This window comes from Hevea brasiliensis, chromosome 6 (assembly GCF_030052815.1).
Source record: "Hevea brasiliensis isolate MT/VB/25A 57/8 chromosome 6, ASM3005281v1, whole genome shotgun sequence".
Taxonomy (NCBI): Eukaryota; Viridiplantae; Streptophyta; class Magnoliopsida; order Malpighiales; family Euphorbiaceae; genus Hevea; species Hevea brasiliensis.
This window is the reverse complement of record NC_079498.1, coordinates 82460571-82486255: the sequence shown is the minus strand read 5'-3', so window position 1 is coordinate 82486255 and position 25685 is coordinate 82460571. Positions and strand designations below refer to the sequence as shown.

The 25685-nt window shown below is 33.9% G+C and overlaps 1 protein-coding gene across 5 annotated transcripts; it reads right to left on the bottom strand.

Moving 5' to 3' along the window:
* Positions 1–17440: 17440 nt before the first annotated feature.
* Positions 17441–20323, bottom strand: LOC110666994 (cucurbitadienol 11-hydroxylase). Of its 5 annotated transcripts, none has more exons than XM_058148590.1 (9): positions 19920–20314; positions 19492–19822; positions 19250–19399; positions 18893–19159; positions 18717–18809; positions 18532–18610; positions 18328–18434; positions 17829–17956; positions 17441–17758 (listed from the first exon to the last, which is right to left on the bottom strand). In XM_058148590.1, exons 1-9 carry the CDS (start codon positions 20117–20119, stop codon positions 17668–17670), a joined length of 1446 nt encoding a protein of 481 aa, XP_058004573.1. In that variant the 5' UTR covers positions 20120–20314; the 3' UTR covers positions 17441–17667. The 5 variants fall into 5 exon arrangements, 4 of the variants coding, with proteins under 4 accessions (XP_058004573.1, XP_021683370.1, XP_058004574.1 ...); XM_021827678.2 differs by having other exon boundaries at positions 18911–19159; positions 19920–20311; XR_009149503.1 differs by lacking the exon at positions 17441–17758 and having other exon boundaries at positions 18703–18809; positions 19920–20323.
* Positions 20324–25685: the final 5362 nt, after the last annotated feature.

Sequence of the window (25685 nt, the reverse complement as noted above, 5' to 3'; positions counted from 1 at the left end):
TTACAAAATCCCAACTCAAGCAGGAGTCATGGTTTATGTCAAACTCCATTTGCTATGAATATTATGTTCTCTTTTAATTCCAGTTCTTGATTAAAAAGATTTTCTCATCAGAAACTCTTTTCTGATTAAATCTATCGGTCCTGGCCAGGAACTTGAAACATCAAGAACAATTAAATGAACATAGGATTTTATCTCTATTTACTTAGAGGAACAGATTCCATCTTGATCAACACCTACCTCCATATATAACTAGTAGGAGCCAACACATGCCCATATACCCATACACAATACAAGTATGAAAGCAGTATCAAACTCAAACTACCTATATACAAGATAACTGTCCTATCTCAGGTCTAAAGACTATATGCACTGATATGATTTATGACAAAACATTGACAAGAGCAAACTCCATGTGCTTATCATAAGTATCACTGGTTCAGCCTACTTATCATGTATAAGAGCCTATCATGTTTGTCATATGGCATGAGACTCACCATTCCATCTTATTTATATCTCATATAAATAACTTGGAAACAAACATGAATACAATCTTTCTGGATAAGTCATATCCTTATTATGAAGTATCCTCGATTGTGAACTTATTTATGATACTTTGTACTAGAAATACTGTCACTCATATTCTTAACAACTTAAGAATAGAATTTCTAACAAAATATCAATGGACCTTTTCTATTACACATAAATATCTTATGTAAATGGAAAAGTGGAAATGCCTTTTATTAATAAAAATATATACAAGATACATACTAAATGATATGCTCTAGGGCATACTACTAACAATCTCCCACTAGCACTAGAGCCATTCATTATAATATCTTAGACCCATCTTCTCAAGATGTCGGTCTAGCTGAGTCTGTGACAAAGGTTTAGTGAATGGATCAGCTGGATTTTCAGCTGATGCTATTTTCTGCATGGCTACATCGCCTCGCCCAACTATTTCTCTGATAATGTGGTAGCGCCTTTCTATGTGTTTAGATTTTTGGTGAGACCTTGGTTCCTTAGCCTGTATGACTGCTCCCTTGTTGTCACTGTGTAGTGGAACTGCTGACTCAATGGAAGGAACTACTATAAGTTCTGTCACGAACTTCTTTATCCAAATGACTTCCTTTGCAAGATCTCGATGCAAAGAATATACTCAGCCTCTGTAGTGGAATCTGCAGTCGTGCTCCGTTTGGAACTCTTCCAATTGACTGCACCTCCATTACAAATGAACACATATCCAGAGGTAGACTTTCTATCATTGATATTTGATTGGAAATCAGAATCAGTATAACCATCTAATTACAAGTCTCCACCTCCATAGATCAAGAATAAATCCTTAGTTCTTCTCAAGTACTTAAGGATATACTTGACAGCTATCCAGTGTTCCAAACCTGGATTGGATTGATACCTGCCAGTCAAACTAACAGCATATGCTATATCCGGCCTAGTACACAACATTGCATACATTAAACTTCCAATAGCCGAAGCATATGGAATCCTAGCCATCTTATCTCTTTCTTCAGGTGTCTTTGAAGACATCTCTTTAGAAAGATGAATACTATGTCTCACTGGTAACAATCCTCTTTTGGAATCAAGCATGTTAAACCTCTTTAATACCTTTTCCAAGTATAGACTTTGGGATAAACCAATTATTCTTTTCGCTCTATCTCTATAGATGCAAATCCCAAGAATATAGGCCTCCTAAGTCTTTCATGGAGAATGTATTTGACAACCATACCTTTACAGTTATCAACATACCTGTGCCATTGTAACATCCTCATTTTCGTAGTCCGTACATTCAACTGTTTCGACGGCTAATGTCTGCCCCGAAAAGTCAGAATGTCTGGAACTACACTTCGGTGATAATGAATAGACATGTAATGATGAAAGAAATAAGAAGAAAATGCAAGAAAAATCAAAGACAAATGAAAGAGAGAAAATGAAGCTAAGTTAAACAAGCTGACAACGCAGCGATGGGTGACCGCACTGGGAAGGCCGTTACTGACCCCAAGACTGTGGGGAACCCTCAAAATTTAATTCCGAAACGTAAGTAAAGTTCTATTGAAATAAAATTGAAACTACAAATATCAAAAAAATAATAATAAATTAGTACAAAGAAAAATGAAAAATCGAGAAACAGACAAAAATTAGTGTTACCGAAAAATCTATAGCCCGAAGTGGGGTATTTTAGTCATTTGACACCTAGATTTGTCTTTTGACCTCAATGTCCATTAAAAATAAATGATATTACACTTTATAAATGTCATGAAAAATTAAATGGTGGTACATTATGTAAATAGTGCAGGAAATGAGATAAATGTGCAAATTAGGAAACTTTTAAATCATTAAACATTAATTTATTGGTTAGTGCTCCACTAACCTTAAATAAATGGGATATATCAAAGTGGAATTGGGTAGAAATCATCATCTTCAAGCTTGGGAAATAACCAGCCAAAACTACCCCATGGAAACTCCATGGCTGACCTCACTTCAACCACCATGCAACCATGTTCAAGCCCTCATTTCACCATAGTTTCTTCATCAAAGCTTGCACACACACCTTGGGCAGTATGTTGGAAGCAAAAAGAAGAGGATTTGATGAAGTTTTGGTGAAGCTCAAAAAGGGTTAGTGCTAGTTTTTCATCCCTTGCTTCATTAAAGTTTGTATTAAGGTTGAGATGAGTTGGATGGTGAAGAAATTTGAAGGATTTGATGAGTTATTGATATATTCAATTTTGGACAGCCATGAAAGTTTATTTTAGTTGAGTTTTTCTTACCTCTAATGGATGGAAATTAAGGTTGATTAACTTAAATGGAAGTGGTAGTAAGTTAATATCCAATGATGTGCATGTTAGTGCTTGAATTAAGGGTTTGAATATGGGCCTTGCAAACTGCCATGTTTGGTAGCCTATTAAATCATGAATTTGAGTGTGAATATGTAGTTTATTAATGAAATATGCTATTATTAAATTGTGGGCAGTATGTGTAAGTGATATTGAAGTATGATTATGTTGAAGTGTATGTGTAATATTGACATTAAGATATGTTGAATTTTGGTGGAAGTGAATGTTGAACTTAATGGTGAATTGTGTGCATTGAGCACTTGAATATTCTGCCCAAAATTGTTGCTGGAATTGTGTAAAATATATATATGGAAGTGTTATTGATTGAATATTGAAGTAATGAGGAGGAGAAGGAATATCAAATTGGAAGTGTATGTGCTTTGCGCAGGTTGTGTATTGAAGGCAGTACCTAAATTAGGCCATAAGTGCCAAACTGTGAACCCAATTAGTATGAGGCCAATGAGGGGTGAAACTAGACACCAAATAGGCCAACTTTCATGTAGAAATGTTGCCAAAATTCTGCCTAGAAACTGACCTTAAAAATGACCAAATCCGAATTAGCAACCTTGCAATCCAGATTTTTTACCATATGAACAGTAGTCCTTGGGATGACCATAACTCACTCAATCAGGCATTTTGAGAAACTGATGAGATATTATTGAGATAAATTGAGCTATAAATTTGAATATGTTGTGAATTGTCTTTGGCAGGTTCAGAAGAACTGTTAGTCCAAATTAGTTAAATTTTGATAAAAGTAAAAATAGCCTAAACCTTAAATAAAGTTTTTGAATAAATAAATCAAGAACTGTAATGAAATCAGATAAGATCAGGTGCTCCGGCACTCCGTGTAACATACTTTGCTTGGCTACACTGTAGACGGGTGAGGGTGTTACAGTCATTACCCATCAACAGTATGTCATCCACATATAAGACAAGGAAAGTGATAGCACTGTCACTAACCTTCTTATATACACATGGCTCATCCTCATTTTTGATAAAACCAAAGGATTTAATGGCTTCATCAAAACAGATGTTCCAACTCCTCGAAGCTTGTTTCAACCCATAAATAGATCGCTTTAGCTTGCATACCTTGGAACCATCTTAGGATTCAAAACCTCTAGGTTGTTCCATGAAAATGTTTTCTTCAATGTATCCATTGAGAAAAGCTATTTTGACATCCATCAGCCAAATCTCATAATCATAGTATGCAGCTATTGCTAATAGAATCCTAATTCATTTAAGCATGGCAACAGGTGAGAAAGTCTCCTCATGGTTGATTCCTTGCCTTTGGCGAAACCCTTTCGGTACTAACCTTGCCTTATAGGTCTCCACCTTTCCATCAGAACCAATTTCCTTCTTGAAAACCCATTTGTTCCCTATAGGTACAATACCTTCAGGTGGGTCAACAAGATCCCAAACTTGATTCTTATACATGGAATCAATTTCAGATTTCATAGCATTAATCCATTTTTAAGAGTCTATATCTGATATAGCTTCTTTATAGGTAAGTGGATCATTTCCATGATCTACTTCTTCATGAGTAGACAACTCTTGTTCTTCTTCATAAAGGAAACCATATCTCACTGGTGGTTGAGATACCCTGGTTGTTCTACGAGGAACAGCTGTAGATGTTTCATCAACGGGTGTAGGTTGACTAGATGGATCTATATCCATCTGATCTGTTGGTTGATCAGAATTTTCCAATTCCAACTCTATTTGCCTTCCTTTGCCTCCTTTTTGAACAAATTGTTGTTCAAGAAATGTGGCATCTCTACTTATCACAACCTTTTGTGAAGTAGGCAAATAAAAATAATATCTAAAACTATCTTTTGGATATCCAACAAATCGACCCTTTTCTGATATGGTTTCCAATTTATCAGTGTTCAGCTTTTTTACATAAGCTGGACAACCCCAAATCTTAACATGCTTAAGACTTGGTTTTCTTCCATGCCATATCTCATAAGGTGTGGAAGAAACTGATTTTGATGGAATCCTATTCAGAATATACAAAGCTGATTTTAATGCAAATCCCCAAAAGGAGATTGGCATATCAGTATAGCTCATCATACTACGTACCATATTTAATAGGGTACAATTTCTCCTTTCAGATACACCATTCAGCTGTGGTGTTCCTGGAGGAGTCAGCTGGGAAACAATGCCATGCTCTCTTAAGTATTCATCAAATTCAGTACTTAAATATTCACCTCCACGATCTGATCGAAGAGCTTTAATACTCTTTCCTGTTTGATTTTCTACTTCAGATTTAAATTCTTTGAACTTTTCAAAGGATTCATGTTTATATTTCATCAAATACAAATACCCAAACCTTGAAAATCCTCCTCCTCCCAATACTGCAACATTTAATCATGACACTTCTATATATATTGTACACAATTCTGGAAAGCATTTTCGGCAGAACACTCAAGTGCTCAATGCACACAATACACCATTAATGTTTAACATTTACTTCAACCCAAATTCAATGCACATCAACACTTATATTATACATACACTTCCATGGCAATTACACAAACTGCCCACCATTCAACACCATCACATTTCATTAATAAATTTCATAAACTCACACACAAATTCATGATATTTAAAGCTACCCAACATGGCAATTTACTAAAGAATCAAAGTCCCACTTTTAAATCCTTAATTCAAATGTTCTAATTCAACAATTCACATTCAATTAATTTCTAGCACAAGTATTTTCATCAATTCAAGTGTAACCCTCATTTGCTTACTTATCAACATCCCAAAACATCAATTAAATTCATGAGATAATTAATCTCCCATGTTCTCATGGCTGCCCAAAATGAAGCAACAATACAAATCCCCATTTCAAAAGCTCAATCACAAGTTACACATGAGATTAACTTACTAGCATCACAAATTAATTTAATCCACACTAATTCCCATCAAATACCATCAATTACATAAAAGAATAATTCACTTACCTTCCCTTTTCATGGCTGCCAAGAATTACACTTACCAAATACTCACTCAATTCCTTAAATTTTTCAACCAAACTACTCATCATAACCTCAATACAAACTTTAATTAAGCAAGGGAAGAAAAACTAGCACTAACCTCAACTTGGGCTTGAAAAATCCTTGGAATTTTCTCTCCTTTTTGCTGTCTATATGTTGCCCATAGTGCAAGGATCATTTTTCTTAAAGGGAGTTTGAAGAAATAATGGCTTAAAGGTAGGGAAATGGAGCTTGCTTCATGGACATCCATGGAGGACACTTGAGAGCTTCAATTCGGCCATGGGAGAGGAGCTTGAAGAAAGTGATGAAGTGAGTGGGAAAATTATGCTCCTTAGGTGTCTTTATATAGTGCCACTTAGTGTCCACTAAGTAAAGTTTACTAATATAATAATTAAACTATGTAATATTTAAATTAAACCCCATAATTCCTTTAATTGCATTTCAATTTCATTTCATTTTTTTAAGGGAATTTCTAAATTTCATACCACTTATTTTTCATGGACATTTAAGTCAAAAGTCTACCCTAGGTGTCTAATGACCAAAATGCCCTTCTTCGAGTCAAATTTGGGCTTTTTCGGTGCTACCAATTTACTCCTTGTACCGCCGATTCCTTAATTTTTGTTTTTCATTTATACTCATTTATCAATTTTTCTTTGACATTTTCAATGTCAATTACATCTCAGTAGACCTTTAATTATGTCCTGAAAATATTTCCCGAGTTCCCCACAGTCCAGGGCTAGTCAACAGTCCTCGCCATAATTTTCCAGTGCGGTCACCCATCGCTACGGGTTTGGCTTGTTTAACTTAGTCACATTTTATCTCTTTTTATTTTTCCTTAATGTTTCTTGTATTTTCTTTTTATTTATTTCATCATTTTATGCATATTTACTATCACCAAAGTGTAGTTCTAGACATTCCAACTTTTCGGGGCAGACATTAGCCTCCAAAATAGTGGGACATATGAACTACGTAAAGTGAGGATGTTACAATAACCTTTAATCAGCCTGTTTGGATAGGATATGCAGGTTATATTGGCGCTGGACACATGGTGCCTCGGGCCATCATACCGTCGGACACATCAATGCCTATCGGGTATGCTATGTAATTAGGCATAAAAGCCATCAAAGTAAACATGAACAAAGGATAACCACATCGAACACTGGGTGCCTGCCAATGGTATCAAGGCATAAAAGCCAAATTCAGTATTGCTAATCTCATCCCTTCTTAGCATGCCAATCTATCTAACCCTCACACTACTGTCTAGGCATAGTCAGGATAATTATCATTGTTAACGATTCAACATTCTCAATATTTCATCATTATGCCATCATTTTATTCATTGTGGAAGCATAGGTCCCAAACACAATTTCACAAGTCATTCATGTAAATCATGCTATTGGTATTCATTACCATTCATATTTTGAATCATTATGTTGACATTTCATAATTTCTAGATCTATTGCCTTATCTTCTCTAACAATTTGGACCAAGGTATAGTAGGAATTAGGCCATACATTCTTTATGAAATTTGTAAATCTATGTTTTAAGTTTACTTTGACTTTGGAATCACTCAATTTGCATATGTATAACTCAAGTTATAGCTATTTCACCAAAACTGGTCAAGTGACCAATTTCCAGTTTCATGGCATTTCAGATTTTAGGCAGATTCTGGACCCATTTTATCAAGCTATTTTAAATAGGTTATAGTCATAATTTAACTTTGTACTCTCCATATGAATTGTTCTCCTATGTCTTAGGATTACACAGGTTCAAGAATCACTCAATTTGAGGTTTGGTATAGTGAGTTATGACTAAATTTCTAATCCTGGTTCAAGGATGCAGTATCCTATGATTTCCAGGTTTTCAGGTTTTTACCTTAGTTTTACACTCAACATTTTAATATTCTACACTGAGAATTTGGATAAAATCTCCAAAACAAAGTTGTAGGCCTATGTCTTAGGTTTCTATATCATTTTGAATCACCTCAATTGGAATTATACAATGAGAGTTATGCCCTCATTACTACACAGAGGTCACAAGGCAATTTATTGGAATTGCAGGAAATTCTAGATTCAATAATTCTAAGTTGCTCTAGCAATTTAACCAAGTTAACCTGGGAATTTGGTCTGGGTCAAAACATAAAGGTTGTAGGTATAGATTTCATCTTTAATTTGGATTTAGTTTCACAACAATTGGAGTTGTATAACTCAAGTTATGAGCATTTGAACTCATTGGACTCAAGTTGTCCAGAACCAGTTCTAAGGCACAACACTACATTCACTCAATTGGTTTGCCATATCATCAACATTTCACAACAATTACATATCAAATAGTCGTAATTTAGGCATAAACACATCAAATAGGTCACAAGAGTTGAAAACTCCATTTTTATGAAACCCTAATTCAACTTACTATAACTTCAACATTCAAAGGGTTTCATAGCACTAACCTTGTGCACAAGCTTCAACCAGCTTCAATTAGCTTCCAAATTAACCAAAACTTGACCTTCCTTCTTCTTTCCCCATTTGACTGAATTCCTCTTCTTCAAAGCACCCAAAATTCCAATCAATTTTTAAAGAAAATCCCACAATCAAGCTTAAATTTCATGAATTCATCATAATCAAAGCTTAAAATATAGCTTACCTTGATTTGGTCAACACCTCCTGTAACACCCCTATGTTCGGTAGTGCGTTCTACTGTTCCAATGACCAGTGTTGTCCGGATAGCTAGGATGCCTAGAATTACACTTAGATATGGGTGAGAAGACACAAAATAATGAAATACAAAAAAAGAAAATACAAGAAAAATAAAGGAAAAATAATAGCAATGAAATGCAACCAAGTTAAACGAGCCGAGAACCATAGCGATGGGTAACCGCATCGGGAAGTTACGGCGTGGATCGTTGACTAGTCCTGGACCGCGGGAAATCCTGAAAAATATTTTTGAGACTTAAATGAACATCTATTGAAGTATAAATATCATTAGAAATATCAAAGAAAAATTAATTAATTAGTACAAAGAAAAACGAGAAATCGAGAAAATGATAAAACTCAGTGTTACCAAAAAATCGGGAATGCAACCCGAATAGGGGCATTATGGTCATTTGACATTCCGAGATACCTTTTGACCTAAATGTCCATTAAAAATAAATTATATTACACTTGAAATATGTCACGAAAAATTAAAATAGAGGTACATAATCTAAATAGCAAAAGAAAGGAGGAAAATATGGGAAATTGGAAAGTTTAACATTAAAATAGATTTTTTATCAATTAGTGCTCCACTAACATCACTTAAATGGACCTTTAATCAACCTTTGGATAGAAAATTCTATCATCTTCAACCTTGGGACAAACCAGCCAAAACAAAGTGAGAGAAAAACTCTATGGCCGAGCTTGAAGGACCTCCATGCAACCTTGGTTAAGTCACTCTTTCCACTAGCTCCCTTCTTTAAACTTGACCTCCATACTTTGGACAGCATACTAGCAAGAAGGATAAGTTTTGGTGAGGTTTTGAAGAACTTCAAAAGTGGTAAGTGAGTGTTTTTAATTCTTATTTCATTAAAAGTGTAACCAAGGTTGTGGGTAGTTGATTTATGGAAGAAATTTTGAAGTTTGATATTTTAATGGAGATGTACATTTTGGCAGCCATGAAAATTCAGTATATGTAGCTTTTTTTTACTTGTTTATAGTTGTTTAAGATGTTGTTATTGATGGAAGCATGGATATGTGTATAATGGGTTGGAATTGGATATGTAAATGGGGTATGTTCATGTGGTTAAATGGTGTAAATGGACTTTGGAAAATTCTGTTTTATAGTGTGCATATTGAGAATGGTTACAAGCTTTCCAAAATGGCCAAAATGTGTTGTTAAATGTGTTAATGATAAGGTACAAACCAGAATTGGCATGAAGAAAGTAGTTTGGTAAGTGTTGAATATGTAATTGGTAAGTGATGAGAAGTGTGTAGTAGGGCAGTGTGTGTTTTAGCTTAGAACCTTAAGTGTGTGACTCCAATTGGTATGAGACCAATTGAAGGTGAAAATAGGCACAAAATGTGCCAACTTTCATGAAGGAAGCTTATAAAAATTATGCCTAGAACGTGACTTGAAAAATGACCAAATCCGGATTAGTGACTTGAAAGCCTAAAAATTGACCATTTGGGCAGTAGTTAGTGTTTTAGCCATAACACACCCAAAACAGGTTCAATTGACCTGAAATTTTTACCATGAATAGTTTAGACATAGATATACAATTCTTATGAAGACACCAAAACCTAGAAATGGCCAAAACCAAGCCAAATAGCTTGCACAAATTCAGGTACCAAAACTGGCTGAACCAAAAGTGACCTAAAAATGACCTAAACTTACCATTTTGATGCATTCTGTCCAGCATTGGTAAATTGACCATAACTTGGTCTACACAACTCAGAATGACCTGAAATTTTGCTCCGTATGAAATAAGACATAGACCTACAAGTTTGTAGTTTGGACCGAAACCTGAAAACCAAGGGAACTAGGTCATCCGGCTAGGTCAAAGTAGTATACCGAAATTCGACAAATTGCAATAAAATGCAATATACTTGAAAGTGAATTTGGTAACATGCACCAACACTAAAAGGCTATAAAATGTGACATATTGATAACATTAAACCTAATTCACCTAGAATGCATCGAGGGTCAACGTTTTAGGTTGACTAAGGGAAATAATAGAATGCAATAAATTAATTATTAAGCCTTATTGTTAGAGACAGTTTAAATGAGTACTGAAACACTTCAAATTGTGTATTTCAGTTAGCAAAGACTCAGGGAAGGGGAAGGAAACACTGAGTCAGGGCCAAGAGACTTTTATCATAGGTTTGTGCATAACAGTTATTTCTTTTGAATTTTTAATTGAAATGAATTATGACAATTTGTCTGTTATTGTTTGAATTGTGAAAATTGGTTTGAATGATATTTGATGGATACTTATTGCTTGAAAAACATTGTAAATGGTTTGAAACTTCAACTATCATGTATATTTGATTGAATTGCTCGCTAGCTTGTCTAGTGGGACGAATTGACTTTGAATTCCCTCTCTGGCTGAAGTGTTGAGGTGTGTGCCTGTTGAGGACGAATAGGATGAGTACTCATACTATTGCTAGCTAGCTATGTTATTCCTCACTAGCCATCAGCTTTTGGGACGAATTGGACTTTAGAACATGATTAAGCTGTGTGTATGATTTATTAACATTTATTGTGATATAGTGAAATGGAGTTTAAATTCTTATTAACATTCACTGTCTTTTGAATTTAACTATGGTTTTATGTATCTACTGTTTATATGATTTATGGCTTATGATTTAAAGTTGCATTTTGTTAATGTTGTGCACCATTGAGACATTGGCTCAGCGATAGCTTTTCATTACTATCGCAGGTAGATAGACTGACAGGGCAGCAGACTAGGCTGCTAGTGCTACATTGAGAGTTCATCGGGTATGTTGAGTATATCATAGTTTCCATTTTGTATTATAATATATGTTCACTGTATGTATATATTATTCTTGGTTTTGAGCAGTTGTAAATTAAAATTATACATTAAAATTATACATTAAAGTTGTAAACTAAATTTGTAAATTATTTTGGCTTATAAATATTGTGATATATTTGTTTTATCTCAGCTTTTAAAAATACTGAAAAATTATTATGGATTTGAGTTGGCAAATGTTGAGAAACTTATTGAGTTGATTGGATATTGGAGTTTGGGGATTGTGTTAGTAGTATGCCCTAGAGCATATCATTTAGTATGTATCTTGTACATATTTTAATAATAAAAGGCATTTCCACTTTTCCGTTTACATAATATATTTATGTGTAATAGAAAAGGTCCATTGATATTTTGTTAGAAATATTATTCTTAAGTTGTTAAGAATATGAGTGACAATATTTCTAGCACAAAGTATCATAAATAGGTTCACAATCGAGGATACTTCATAATAAGGACATGACTTATCCAGAAAGATTGTATTCATGTTTGTTCCCAAGTTATTTATATGAGATATAAATAAGATGGAATGGTGAGTCTCATGCCATATAACAAACTTGATAGGCACTTATAAATGATAAGTAGGCCGAACCAGTGACACTTATGACAAGCACATGGAGTTTACTCTTGTCAATGTTTTGTCAAAAATCATATCAGTGCATATAATCTTTAGACCTGAGATAGCACAGTTATCTTGTATATAGGTGGTTTGAGTTTGATACTGCTTTCATACTTGTACTATGTATGGGTATATGGGCATGTGTTGGCTCTGACTAGTTATATATGGAGGTAGGTGTTGATCAAGATGGAATCTTTTCCTCTATGTACATATAGTTAATATCCTTTGTTGATTTTATTGTTCTTTATGTTTCAAGTTCTGGCCAGACAGATAGATTTATTCAGAAAAGAGTTTCTGATGAGAAAAATCTTTTAATCAAGAACTGGAATTAAAAGAGAACATAATATTCATAGCAAATGGAGTTTGTCATAAACCATGACTCCAGCTTGAGTTGGGATTTTGTATGTGTGTGTTTCTAGTGCAGGGTAACATATGATTATAGGTTCATTTAAGGTAAACCTTATTACTAATTGGGTGGCCATGGCATACTATGCTAGGTGTTAACCATGGTCTATGAGGTTCATAAAATGATTTAGAGAAATCATTTATGGTAAGAAAGAGTTCTGATGATATTAAGAGTTGATATCATGTCTCATTGCCAATTAGTGATGAGCCTAGTAAGTCACACACATACACAAGTAATCACCTATTTAAATATGATTTAATTAATTAATTAAAGAGTTTAATTGATTAATTAAATAGATTTGGTTTGCAATTAAATTGCAAAGTCCCTAGCATGACTTGAAACCAAATCTAGATTATTGGATGTGTAGTATAAATTAAATTTATATTTAAAGTGTTTAAATATGAATTTAATTGATGAGAAATTAATTAATAGAGATTAATTAATTAATTTATATTTGATATAAATTAATTAGAAGAAGAAAATAATTATTTTGGGTTAAGAACTCAAAATTAAGACACAGGGGCATTTTGGTCATTTCACAGTGTGACACGTGGCACCATGAGATGGTGACACATGGCATAACATATAAGCTTGCCAAATATTTTTTAATCATGTAAGATGATTAAAATCAAGATTAAATAGAGGTTTGACACTTGGCACAATGTGATTGGGTCACTTAAACCTAGAGCTAATCAAAAGGTGACATGTGGCTAGGGTTTAATGTGTTAACCTAGCTATTTAAGTGTGGTTATGAAAAGAAAACATAATCAGCAGCCTCTCCTCTCAATTGTCACGCCACTTTGAGCCTCTCCAGCTATTTCTCTTCATCTCTCATCAATTCAAAGAGATTAGCCATCAATCTCTTGAATTAAGAACACTAGAAATTGTTTCTAGTGTCCTGTTTACATCTCTAATCTCTTAAAAGGCAGAACTTGAATTTCTAATTAATAGAAAAGGCTTTAGAAGCTGTTCAAGGGCTGCCATAGGTGTTCTTGGTGTGGACAAGCTAGAGGGACAACATCCGTGTCCTCAAGACGACTCAAAGGCGCAGACACGCCGCAAAGATATCAAGAGGTTAGTGTAATCATTCTTGATTTAATCTAGGGTTCTAAAATTAATCTGATTAATTTTAAAATCTTAAATGGCAAATACAGATCCAAAAACATATTAAAAGAGTTTTAATATGTTGTTTATCATTGAAATCAAATAGATAAAAATAAATCTTGCATGGTGCATGTGACCCTAGGTGAAAATTTTTGAATTCAATGGTATAATCTTGTGTTTTTCACGCTTCCGTTCCTTCAGATTGAACAAAATATTGGAAGTGCTTTTTATAGGTTTTTGAAGAACTGTTTTATTCAAAATATAGATGGCACTCTGCTAAAATTTTTACAAAAATTATTAATACTTCAAATGTGTTATCTGGTTTCACTTCAGTTAAAAAAAAAAAATTTAACACTTGTAAATAGTGCTCACCACTGTAAAAAGAAGTAAGAAAATGTTTAAAATCCCTTGTAGTGTATTTAATGGGTTATCAGTAGACGAAGTTGGTAATTCATTAAGTATACTACGGGATCATATTATGCCTTACGGAGGGGTAGGGTGTGACACATCCTCTGCACCAATTTTCTAAATTTCTTATGATTCTTGGGTGTTTTCTTCAAATCAAGCCTTGATTTAGGGTTTACTCTTGATTTCCTAAAGAATTTATGGAGGAAATTAGGGTTTAGAAGCTTTGGGTGAGCTTTAATGGAGGAAAGCTTGAGTGAAAATGGTGGAAGAGCTTGGAAGAATGGTTGGCCAGCTGAAGGGAGAAGATGGAAATGAAATTTTTTGTACCTTTGTCTTGATATTTATTTTATTTTAATGCATAATGGCAAAGTTGTAAATTGGTGGAATGGCAAAGTTGTAATTAAGTTGAAAACTTAAATCATTTTAATTTGACTTTTTGGATAATTATGTTTACTTTTAACTAATCTTGATTAATTTAGCTAGTCCAACTTTATTATCTTAATTTATCTCACTTTTGGTCAATTTTGAGCTCTTAAATTTAATTGACCAAATTTTTCTCTTACCGATTTTATGTTTATCTTTTTCATAATACCCGATAAGTCCTTAATTTCATTTTTCACCTTAGCTTTTAATTTGCTTATTTGTGCTTGTTTCTTTTCATTTTATTGATTTATTTATTCATAATAATATCTCATTTAAATTTTTAATTAATGGTCTTGCAAGGTCTTGTATGAGCTTAGAGTAGCAACTGAATCCATAGTCACTTCCTTGTAAGGTTACTCATCGCTGAAACTTTATGCTCATTTAATCGATTTGTACTCCACTTCTTTCTTTTTTTTTTTTTAACCTTACTTGATCTTTATTTAATTTAATTATGACTCATCACTCTAGTTTAAGTGTGGTTCCAGATATTCTAGCTATCTGAATAGACTTTAGTCGCCGAAATAGTGGAATGTATGGAACTGCCTAAAGCGAGAATGTTACAGGGCGAACCAGTGATATAAGATGACTTGTACATGGAGTTCACTCTTGTCAATACATAGTCATCTAGATCATAATAGTGTATATAATCCCTTAACCTGAGATAATACAGTTATCTTGTTATAAGTGATTTGAGTTTGATATTGTTTTCATGTTTGTACCATGTATGAGTATATGGGCATGTGTTGGCTCTGGCTAGTTATTTATGGAGATAGGTGTTAGTCAAGAGGAGATCCGTTACTCTAAGTAAATAGGGATAAAATCCTATGTCCATTTAATTGTTCTTGATGATTCAAATTCCTGGCCAGGGCAGATAGACTTAGTTAGAAAAGAGTTTCTGACAGGAAAGTATTATTAATAAAAAATTAGAATTAAAAGAGGACATATGATTCTAAGCACAAGAGTTTGACATGAACCATGACTCCAGCTGGAATTGAAATTTTGTAACGAAGAGACTTTAGTGCATGGCACGTATGATTAAGGTTCATGAATTGAGGAATTAATTCATTACTGATTGGATAGTCATAGTACATTATGCTAGATATCAATCATGATTTATGAGAACTTAAATGAAAAGGAAATTTTATTTTAAGTTTAAAATGGTTCCAATAATATTAAGAAGTTAATGTTATTCTCATTGCCAATTAATAATGAATCTAGTAAGTTACACACATAAGAGCATTATGATCAAAGTAAAACTAACTTAATTAATTAACTAAATGGTTTAATTAATTAATTGAATTAATAAATTTAATTTATAATTAGATTGTAAAGTCTTTAGTATACTTGAAACTAAATTTAACCATGAAAGTATTCAAGTTAATATTTAAAGTGTTTAAAGTATAAGAAAGAAAATTAATCTTGGTCAAACTTTGACACTTTGACTTGGTCAAATGGAGAAGAAATGTTAAATTAATTAATATGTGATATTAATTAATTGTCATTTTAATTTTTTTAGTTATCTGACAAGTAGTCAAATTAAATTTAGAAAACTCATTTAATTGTTAAATGAGATTTGGACACTTGTAAACTAAAAGAAAATTATGGAAAATTAAAAAAATAAATATAAGGAGAAAAGAAAATAAAAATCCTATCTTCTTTCTCCTTGCTGCCGTCAGCCATCTTCTTCCATAGCCAAGAATATTTCTTCTTTCTTGCTTGATTCAAGAAGTTTAAGTATTAATCATCTTGAATTAAGTGTTGAAAAAGTGTCTCTATTATTCCAAAGATACAAAACCTAGAAAACTACTCCTAACAATCTTTCTATTCTTGGTCGAATTCAAGGAGGAAGGTTCAATGAGTTTTGTTGATCAAAGTTGCTTTGATCAAGGGTGCTTGTATCGACAAGCTAGATGGTCAACACTTAGTGGTCTTCACTCCTCGGATTAGTGATAGAATTTGATTCTGCACTTTTAGGGTTAAGGTTTCTCTAAAAACCTAACTTGTTAAAATTTGGGGACTTTATTTTTTAATAGCAATTAGGCTTGTTAGCAATTGAGGAGTCATGTTTTTTGATCAAAACTAAGCGTTTTGCAATAGTATAAAGTGTTCATATGTTGTATGAAACTTAAGATTATAAAATTTGAAAATTGTTAACTTTGCACCCTAAAGCATGTTAAGGTGCATTTTTCTTTCAACTTCAGGAAATGGAAATCATAATAATATATGTTTGGTCCATCGTCAAGCAAGAGACAAAACAGGTAGAACTCATATGCGAACATACTATCTTGGTCCATTTGGGTCACATATTCGAACCATGAAAACAACCTCTCTACAAAACAATGATAAGGCTGCGTAGATTAATCCTATCTAGACCTCGCAAGTGTGGAATGCTTCTTACACTGGATCACCTTTTTAGTCCATGTTGGACCTTTTTCTAAAGAGGAAGTTTCCAGAATTTTGCTGTATGTGAAAGTGGACTTACCTTCCAGCGCCAGGAATTGAACACAAGTGGATCCTTATATATTTCAGGGTTTACTTGTTAAGCAGAAGTGACAATCATAATTGTCCAACCAGAAGGAAATGTATATCCTTTAAAGAGTAAAAAACAAAAAACAAAAAACACTATTATTTCCAAGAAAAGATTCGTAGGAAATAAAGAGAACGAATTTAAGTACTTCAGAATATTTATGCCTTTGAATTCAACATCTTTAATCGCTCTTCGCAGCAGCACTGGTGCAGCGTTAATTTCCGGGCCTAAGAGTTTCCTCAATGACCTGTTATTTCCACATATATACACCAACGAATTTGTAATTGAGAATCTGCAAGCAGTGCTTCAGTCAATCTGAGAAAGAAAATTTAAAAACAAAAACTGTAGAGAATTGCCTGATGGGTAAAAATCATTGATTTATATTCGTCCCATGTGATTGATGAGGAATCTGAACCATGTCTATTTTTGACAATCTTGGATCCTTCATTCTTGTTGTTCAATATTCTTATTCGACGTGGAACTATTGGCTTCTGTTTATGCCAAGAAAACTGTGATTGATTTTGTAGATTTCACAATTTTAAAACCAACTCCAATACTAGTAACTGAACATATTTGAAATTGCCCTAATGTTCTTCCATTGTGGTGAGAATTTATTGAAATATACTAAAATATTACATATTTCATGTAAGGCCTGAAACAAGCACGGACATCATTCATTAAAAAAAAAAAAATTGTAATGCATCAAAGAGCTAAACGAAGAGTTCTGAGAGTGAAAGACAGCAGAAATATTTGAGATGACTGCATATACATCAATGACATAGATAAGAATGTATATTTGACGGAAATGGTTTTCTCTCTATTCCTTCTCACTGAATTTAAAGTGGATGCCATCGCCGAATCCTAACATAGGAGCTCTTCTAATTTCCCCTTCCTTGATTTTTGTCCACCTATCATCAGGAATTACAAAAGAAATTGGATCAATAAAATCATGTCAGGCAAACAATGCTGGGAATTTACCTATATTTGGTGACCAGTAGGTGGATGAATAAGCTCAAGGTCAGCCTACTGTACTCTGCCCCAACGCACTGTCTTGTTCCTCCACCGAAAGGTGTGAAATTCTTGGATACAGTTATAGAGTCAAAGTCCTATAGTATAGAATCCATCAATCACTCAATTTCAGCTAATTACATACCTCCAAGAAATTTAAATCATAGTAATATATGTATGGTCCATCATCAAGCAAGAGATAAAACATGTAGAACTCATATGCAAACATGCCATCTTGGTCCATATGTATCCCACACATTTTTATCTCTTAGTCTACGGAGGTCATGGGTTTGAGCCACCAAAACAGCCTCTCAGCAAAACAGTCATAAGGTTGCATGCACATAACAACCCTCCCCACAGCCTGCAAATGTGCGATGCCCTTTGCATTGGGTCGCCCGTTTTAATCCATGGTAGACCTTGTCTGAGAAAGGAATTTTCAGATTTTTACCGCATGTGAAACTGGACTTACCTTCCAGCGCCAGGGATTGAACACAAGTGGATCCTTGTATACCTCAGGGTTTACTTGTTGAGCAGAAGTGACCATCATTATTGTCCAACCAGAAGGAATTGTATATCCTTTAAAGGGAAAAAGAAAAATAAAAGCTATTATTTCTAAGAAAAGTTTCATAGGAGGTAAAGAGAACGAAACTAATTTAATTCAGAATATTTATGCCTTTGAATTGAACGTCTTTGATTGCCCTTCGCAGCAGGCCTGGTGCAACGTTTCCCAGCCTAAGAGTTTCGTTAATGACCTGTTATTTCCACATACACATACCAACGAAGTTGTATTTGAGAAACTGCAAGCAGTGTATCAGTTTGAGAAAGAAAAATTAAAATCAGAGACCGTAGAGAATTTGCCTGATGGGTGAAAGTCATTGATTTATATTCGTCCCATGTGATTGATAAGGAATCTGAGCCATGTCTACTTACGAGAATTTTCTCATGCTCAGCCTGCGCCAAATTAATTGTTGGTTTATGCAGAGAATATATATATATATATATATATATATATATAAATATTTGATAGAACTTACATTTTGTTCTGTTCGTACCTCCAACTCTTGTACTACTTCTGGATGGGCTGAAAATAGCTTCAACAGTAGTGTTGTTATCGTTGAAATCGACTCAAAGCTGGCAAACAGACCCCCGAGCATAATCAGGCATATAAAATCTTCTGTCAGGAACTTCTCTTTTCCCATATCATTCAGGAGTAGATCCAGGACATCTCCTCGATAATTCTCAACAGAGTTGCGTCTATCTGTAAGCACATTTTTCAATATGCTCAGTGCTTTCTGGCGGTCCTGGATTGATGAAACTTCAAGGGCTTAAAACTAAGGCATTGCTCAACTTCTTTCGTTTTTTTCTATTAGCTTTTGGAATTTTTGTTATACCTGTAGACATTGGCGATATGCAGTACGAGGAATATTTAAAGGAAATGATATAAGACCTTCTACAAATCTAGTAAAGGTCTCACTAAGATTATCAGGTGATTTCTCAGCATCATAACCAAAGAGAACCTTTGCTGTAAAATCGCATACTGCCTGGAACAGACTAGAGCACGTAAAAACTGGATATGCTAATATCTGTAAAATATGACAATTGAGCAAGTACTATAATGAGCTTGCAAATTTACCAAAGATGCAGAATGTTTCACTTCCACTGATTCCTGATTAGACCACGAGCATAGAGTTCTGTTGACCATATCTTGTATGTGAAGAAGCAACTTTTCCCTGAGGTTCTCTGAACCAATTTGACTCAAGAAAGCGCCTCGCAAGTACTTGTGAACATAACCAGCAACATTAGTTCTTGATTCACCTTGTTGCCTAAAAAGCTTAGAAAATGTGTCCAAGTACCATATTTCGACTGATCTCCCTTCTTGACTTAGGATGTAATAGTTGAATTCAGGATCAGCTGAAACTATAACGGGTCGACCAGCCAAATTACTTCGAAATATAGGTCCATATCTGAGAAAAAAATAAAATAAAACAGTAAATCATTAAAGCAATTTAACAATAAGAAACACTTGCCAAATTGAATGATTACAGTGAGACGATTATTTACCTATGGATTCTCTTTTTGATGAATGGATGAAGATCAAGAGAGTAGCTGGGAATTAACAGCTGAAGCGTCTCCCCAATAAGAGGAAATCCCATGGATCCTGGAGGCAGAACACCATTGCAGTTTGGGTTCCTCCATTTGCTAATCCAGTAAGTATAGTAGATAATAAAAAATCCTACCAAGAGCAATACAACTGTCAACATTTTAGCCTTTCTTTGCTGGTGTGTATATATTAGAAAGCTGAGTAACTTTGAACTCCGTCCTTCTTCTTTATATAGGCCCTTCCAGAGCACAATATTTGGCTCAAAATAAATAAGTAAACAAAACCGATTTTTCTGTTTTTCTAGTTTGGATTTATCATTTTAATTCTGTTTTTGATTTTATGAGAAAAAAATTTCTAAGAAAACCAAATTACATATATTTATATATCTTTTATTAAAGAATTATTAAATCAAATTAATCTAAATTATTTTAATTTTAGTTCTATTAATGTAGGGTATATTTTGATTTGTTTTCTTCTTATTATTTTCGATTTAGTTCAATTTTAAATTAAATCAATTGATGTCCACCCCTAATTCTTTTCTATTTCTCATTTTAGAAAAAAAAAATAATAATTCTCCAGGCAATTCATGAGGATCCTTGGTAACTTTAGCAACATGGCACGCTAAAATAACAATTTCAATGTTGAATGCTTGCTGTTACAGTTAGACTAATGAGACCCTAGTTGAGGAGATGCTTTTTTTTTTTTTTTCTTTTTTTAACAAAGTCAATATCACCTAATATGTAGAACATTTCTTAGCACGAATATTTTGTGTTGAGGCACGCATAATTGTTGAATATGTTCCGTAAAAAACTAGAGACTCATAAGCTTTGGGTGGGCGAACTTCTTATCTTACTTTGTACGCAAGGGAGGAACGTATGAGAAACAAAGAAATCCTAAATGGAAAACTGAATTGATTTCATAACTGTTCACGTGAGTTTATGTACACAAGGGACTCAACAGATCAACCAATGATTAAACGCCACCTCAGGTAATGACTAACAACCTACACTCACAAACTAACAAACAAATAATAAGAACTCCCGCCTCTATTATACTATTTGTAAATTACTATTAATTGTTAAAATTAAGTAGTAGGCTCTTACAATTCTTAGACCCAACTAAATTATCCCTCATTTCCTCAAAATAGAACTAGTTAGTCTTTCTGTTGACGTTTTTTAACAGATTCTGTTTGCCAAATGGAAAAAGTCAATTACGCCATTTAGTTCTTCTCTCCCTCGATTAAAACTCATCTATAAACGAATATTGTAAGTGCCATAGGCATGTAACCTTACCCACAACCTCGATCCTCATCATGAAGTTTATCCAAACCAAATTTTGACAATGTTGCTGAAAAATGACAGTGCCTTTTGGGTTCTTCTTTCCAAAATATGCCTTGTAAGTGCTGTGAATTGAGAATGCATGAGCTGAAGTATTTCGGACATAGCTTCTGAACTGAATTTGACAGAGATATAGAACAGTAGGCTTTAGCAAATTCAGCATATGGAGACCCTCTTGATGTCCAGGCGTTGAAAATGATGCATCTTTAGACCCACCAGTAATCTTTAACTCACTCATTGTAAGTGCCATAGGCATTTAACTATCGAGTAACGACAAATTGAAGAGTTCTTTTCTTTTTTTTTTTTATGAATTACACATTGATACCTCATTTCATCTGTGAAAAAATTTTACACTGTTAGTTTCTCTCGTATTCTTGCTCCATTGTTCTGTTTCTAAAATCCTTTTACTGCTTTCATGGAGCTGTGAGAACCTGACTTTTCTGGCATTTCCAGCTAACCGAAGAGACTTAAAAACCTTCTCAAAGAAATCTTGCGCATTCCTCTTAACCTTAGGCCGCTCATCAATGGAGAGTTTAAGCACAGTTTCAAATCCTTCCTTCACAGAGCCCAATCCTCCAAATCACAAAACCCAACAATAAATAATACAAAACAACCAAACACTTGAACAAACTGCACACACTTGCTGCTCCTATCCTATCTCTCTTCGCCACTCTACCAAAACTTTCACCAAGGGCACTACAATCGAAACAAACGACAAGAACACCACAATCACTGTGGAATCTAGGGATTCGAAAATGGAGAGGTTATCAATTGCTGTGACTAAGTAAGCGAAAGGTCTTAGGGGGAGGGACACAGCGGAGAAAATGGAGCGGATGGCAGCAGTGGTGGCGAGGAGAAGGCAATGGTGCAGGGCTTTAGAAGTGGAATAGCAGGACAAACAGACGGGATAGAGACGGGCATATAGACAGCAAAATATATTTCGTCTTGAAGGTAAATTTGGAAAAAAAAAATATTCTCTTTCTTCTGACCTAGGGTATAACATATTCATTAGCATTTTCTATAACAGAAGGACCGAAAAATTAAATTTTACAACCCTCTCTCTCTCTCTCTAATAGTTTAGAGAGAATTTTCTGTCAAGTAGGCTTATCTTTGAGACCTAGGTCTCGTTTTCTACTGGGATCTTCGTCGGTTGCCCCCTGCCCCTACGGACGGGGTACGACTCTCCATTCCCCTGCTCGAATGTGGGTCACCCTCCCTTCCTCTGGGTGGGTTGTATATACTCTTTTGTGTTTTCCGTTTGTTGCATGCAGGTATGATTGATAAGTAGAGGATCTTTTGAGAAACCTGCGATGTTTATGGATATCTTGTGCAGTGGTGGTAGGTCTGTCCTCTGGGCAGTGATTTCATTCGTCAAGTTTAGGCTCTATGTTAGGTGGTCCATTTTAGTGGGTATGGCATCTCTGGGGACTCTCTCTCTTCCTATTAGTTAGCCTCTTGTCCTTGATAGTTAATGCTGAAGAGCTCTATCATACCGCTCCTAACATGACCGAGATTAGTCCCTTTTGAGGTAAAAGAGATGGTTGATGCCATCGTCAATGTTGGAGATCTAGTTTGTAGCCTCGCCTGAGTGTCAATTTGCCTTTTATCTATTGGTGCGAGGATTTCTCTAGTTTGGGTTCTACGGATCCCATCATTAAATTGTCTGCTACACTTGTGAAGAAGGTAATGTCTATCTGCTACGCTTGTGAAGATGGTGACAGCTAGGGCTCCAAAACTTTGCAAAGAAGATGAGACCCAGCTTGTTTCTCATGGGTCGATTATTTTGAATTTTGGATCTCCATTTTTAAGCGATGGGTAGAGTTTTCTTTTGCTTATTGGGTCTCTCTGTAATGAGCCTAGCTAGGCTTTAATCAGCTTTACATGTATTTGCCTTTATTATTTTATCCATTAATGAAATCTGGCCTAACTTTCGAAAAAAAAAAAATAAATTTTACAGAAATGAGAGACATTTTAATTGCCATTAATAATTTTAGGGACCAACTAATGAATTTTGACAAAACTCAAGGACTTTATAATAATATATGTTATGTTTTTTTGTTATATTCAAGTAACTTACATTCTTCATCCCCTTGTAATAGAATTGGATTAAGATTAACCAATCCCATCATGGAACGAAAATAAATGAGGTGGTCGTTTATTCATGTAGGGATTAATCATAGAAATAATCATACAGTTAATGAAGAAATTATATTGAATATAGATTTCTCATTAATGGTAAAAGTCATAAGATTCAAAATGAATTCAATTATTAATAACCTCATCTATGTTCTTGTAAAACTTTCCATAGATATAGTAGTTAGTGGGAGTTAAAAAATTGTTCACGAAATTGATAAATTCTAATAGATAGGTAGAGACTTATAAAGTAATGCTATTTGTGAAAAAGAGTTTCACTGAAAGAAAGGGTTGACGATAATGAAACCATATTTCCTAAGGTTATGCTCGAATTCATTTAAAATTCAATGACAACATATTTACACAATGATTAAGAGTTTTGGCAATTTGTTTTCAAGACTATCTTCACCAGTCAAAACATAAAGGAAGACATAATCTTGAAAAGTTTTGGTCACATGAACCCCTAACTTATTAAGATGAATGCAACTTAAGAAACTGCTAGAGTTTCCCCTAAAACATTGCTAATTGAACATAAAAACCTGTTAAAAAGACATGAACATATATATAGAGCATGGTTCCCTGCCTAACATATATCTAAATATTTACGATCATCCTCTCCATGAAAATCAAAAGAAATAGGATTAGATTCCTAAGCTCTGGCAACAAGTTTTATATATATCTATTTATAGGATATTCAAAAAGAATTTAAAAATCATAAGAGAGTACATATTGCCTTGACCTCCACTTGATACTGCAAGCAACAAAGTGGAAGAAATGACAAAACCCTACTAAAGCTTTATTATAATTAGTGAAGTAAAAACTATCTAAAATTTAAAAAATAAGAAAGTGAGTATAAACTCAGTGAGTGGATAAAAAAATAATAGAGGGAAATATATAAGAGTTAGAAACTCTGTACTATGCAATATGAAAAATAAAATTAACCTGTCGGTGAGAAATTATTAGGTGCACCCGGTGCACATACACCTTCTCTCACAATCATGTGGGACTCATTCTCTTTATAATATGAAGGACCCACTTTCTGTGAGAGAATGAGCACTATTTTTTAGTGCTCCTGGTGTACCATCCACTTAAAATGCAATTCTTAATTCAAATATTTTTTTTCTCATTCATAAAAATATCATTCAAATAACCCATTCTCACCCTTTATACACTCATACACATCATGTTGATCTCCTCACGTCTTGGGCCCTTGTAACGCCTTGCAGCCTACGAGCAAATATCCATTCATCTAACATGGGAGCAATATTTGTACCCATTAAATGGGATGTGAGGATATATTCAATGGAAGCAAATATCCTCACATCCCATTTAATGGGAGCAATTAACCTGTTAAACTCATGCGCAAAGCTATCCTAAAAAAATAATAAAAAATAATATATCTATTCTATAAATAAATCAACACATATCATTATCTATTCCATTTTCATATAAAGATAATATAAATAATATGTAACATTAGGCCTATAAGACAAATTGTTAAGTGCCCAAAAACAAATTTAATAGGGCCCATAGTAATTCTGTGGAAATAATAATAATAATAATAATAATAATTTAAAATGGCTGTAAGAGGAGCTTGGTTCTTGGTTCTTTTCTAGCAGAAGCAGGGATCTCCAAAGACCCAAAGCCAATTTTCCCTTTTGCTCCTCCATTCACATATGTTTTACAAATCAGTCTGTAAACCCATAAAAAATCATTAATTAAACAACTATTTTCAACTAAAGCCCTAACCTAAAACCCATTTCCACTCAAAAGAGCTAGTAATTTATTTCAAATGGGTAAACTCTTCCTTCCTTTCTTTTTAATTATTAAAGTTTAATTTGATATTCCAATATCCTATTGTGATTTATATGGCATAAGAATAGGAGGAAGATAAATTTTATATTAAATTAGAGAGTAAAGTTTTATTTTGAAATAATAGATTTCCATGGATTAATAAATATGTGATTCCTAGCTACTAGGTGAGCATTCTTTAAGAGGTGAACATCAAAAATTTGTGATTCCATATTATGAGAATTAGATTTAAATCCTCTAAGTTAAATGCTTGGTTAAGAAATTAAAGTATCATGTGGTTGATTTTTGAGCTGTTAATGAATATTGATTACATTTATCTTAGCATGAATTCTAATTTTATTTTGGAAGAAATTTAAGCATAAAATGTTAAGGAGAAAAGAATAATATGTTGAATAGAGGAGGAGAAAAAAAATGGAGAAAAGGTGGAATTTGTTATAATATTTT

Bases quoted from the DNA above. Each gene is read 5' to 3' on its own strand.
- LOC110666994 (XM_058148590.1), bottom strand. From the start codon at position 20,119: ATGTTGACAGTTGTATTGCTCTTGGTAGGATTTTTTATTATCTACTAT. The intron at 18,435-18,531 runs GCATAAATATTC...TTCCCTTTAAAG, and splicing joins CAAAGACGTTCAATTCAAAG to GATATACAATTCCTTCTGGT. The intron at 17,957-18,327 runs GTAAGTCCAGTT...TCTATACTATAG, and splicing joins TCAATCCCTGGCGCTGGAAG to GACTTTGACTCTATAACTGT.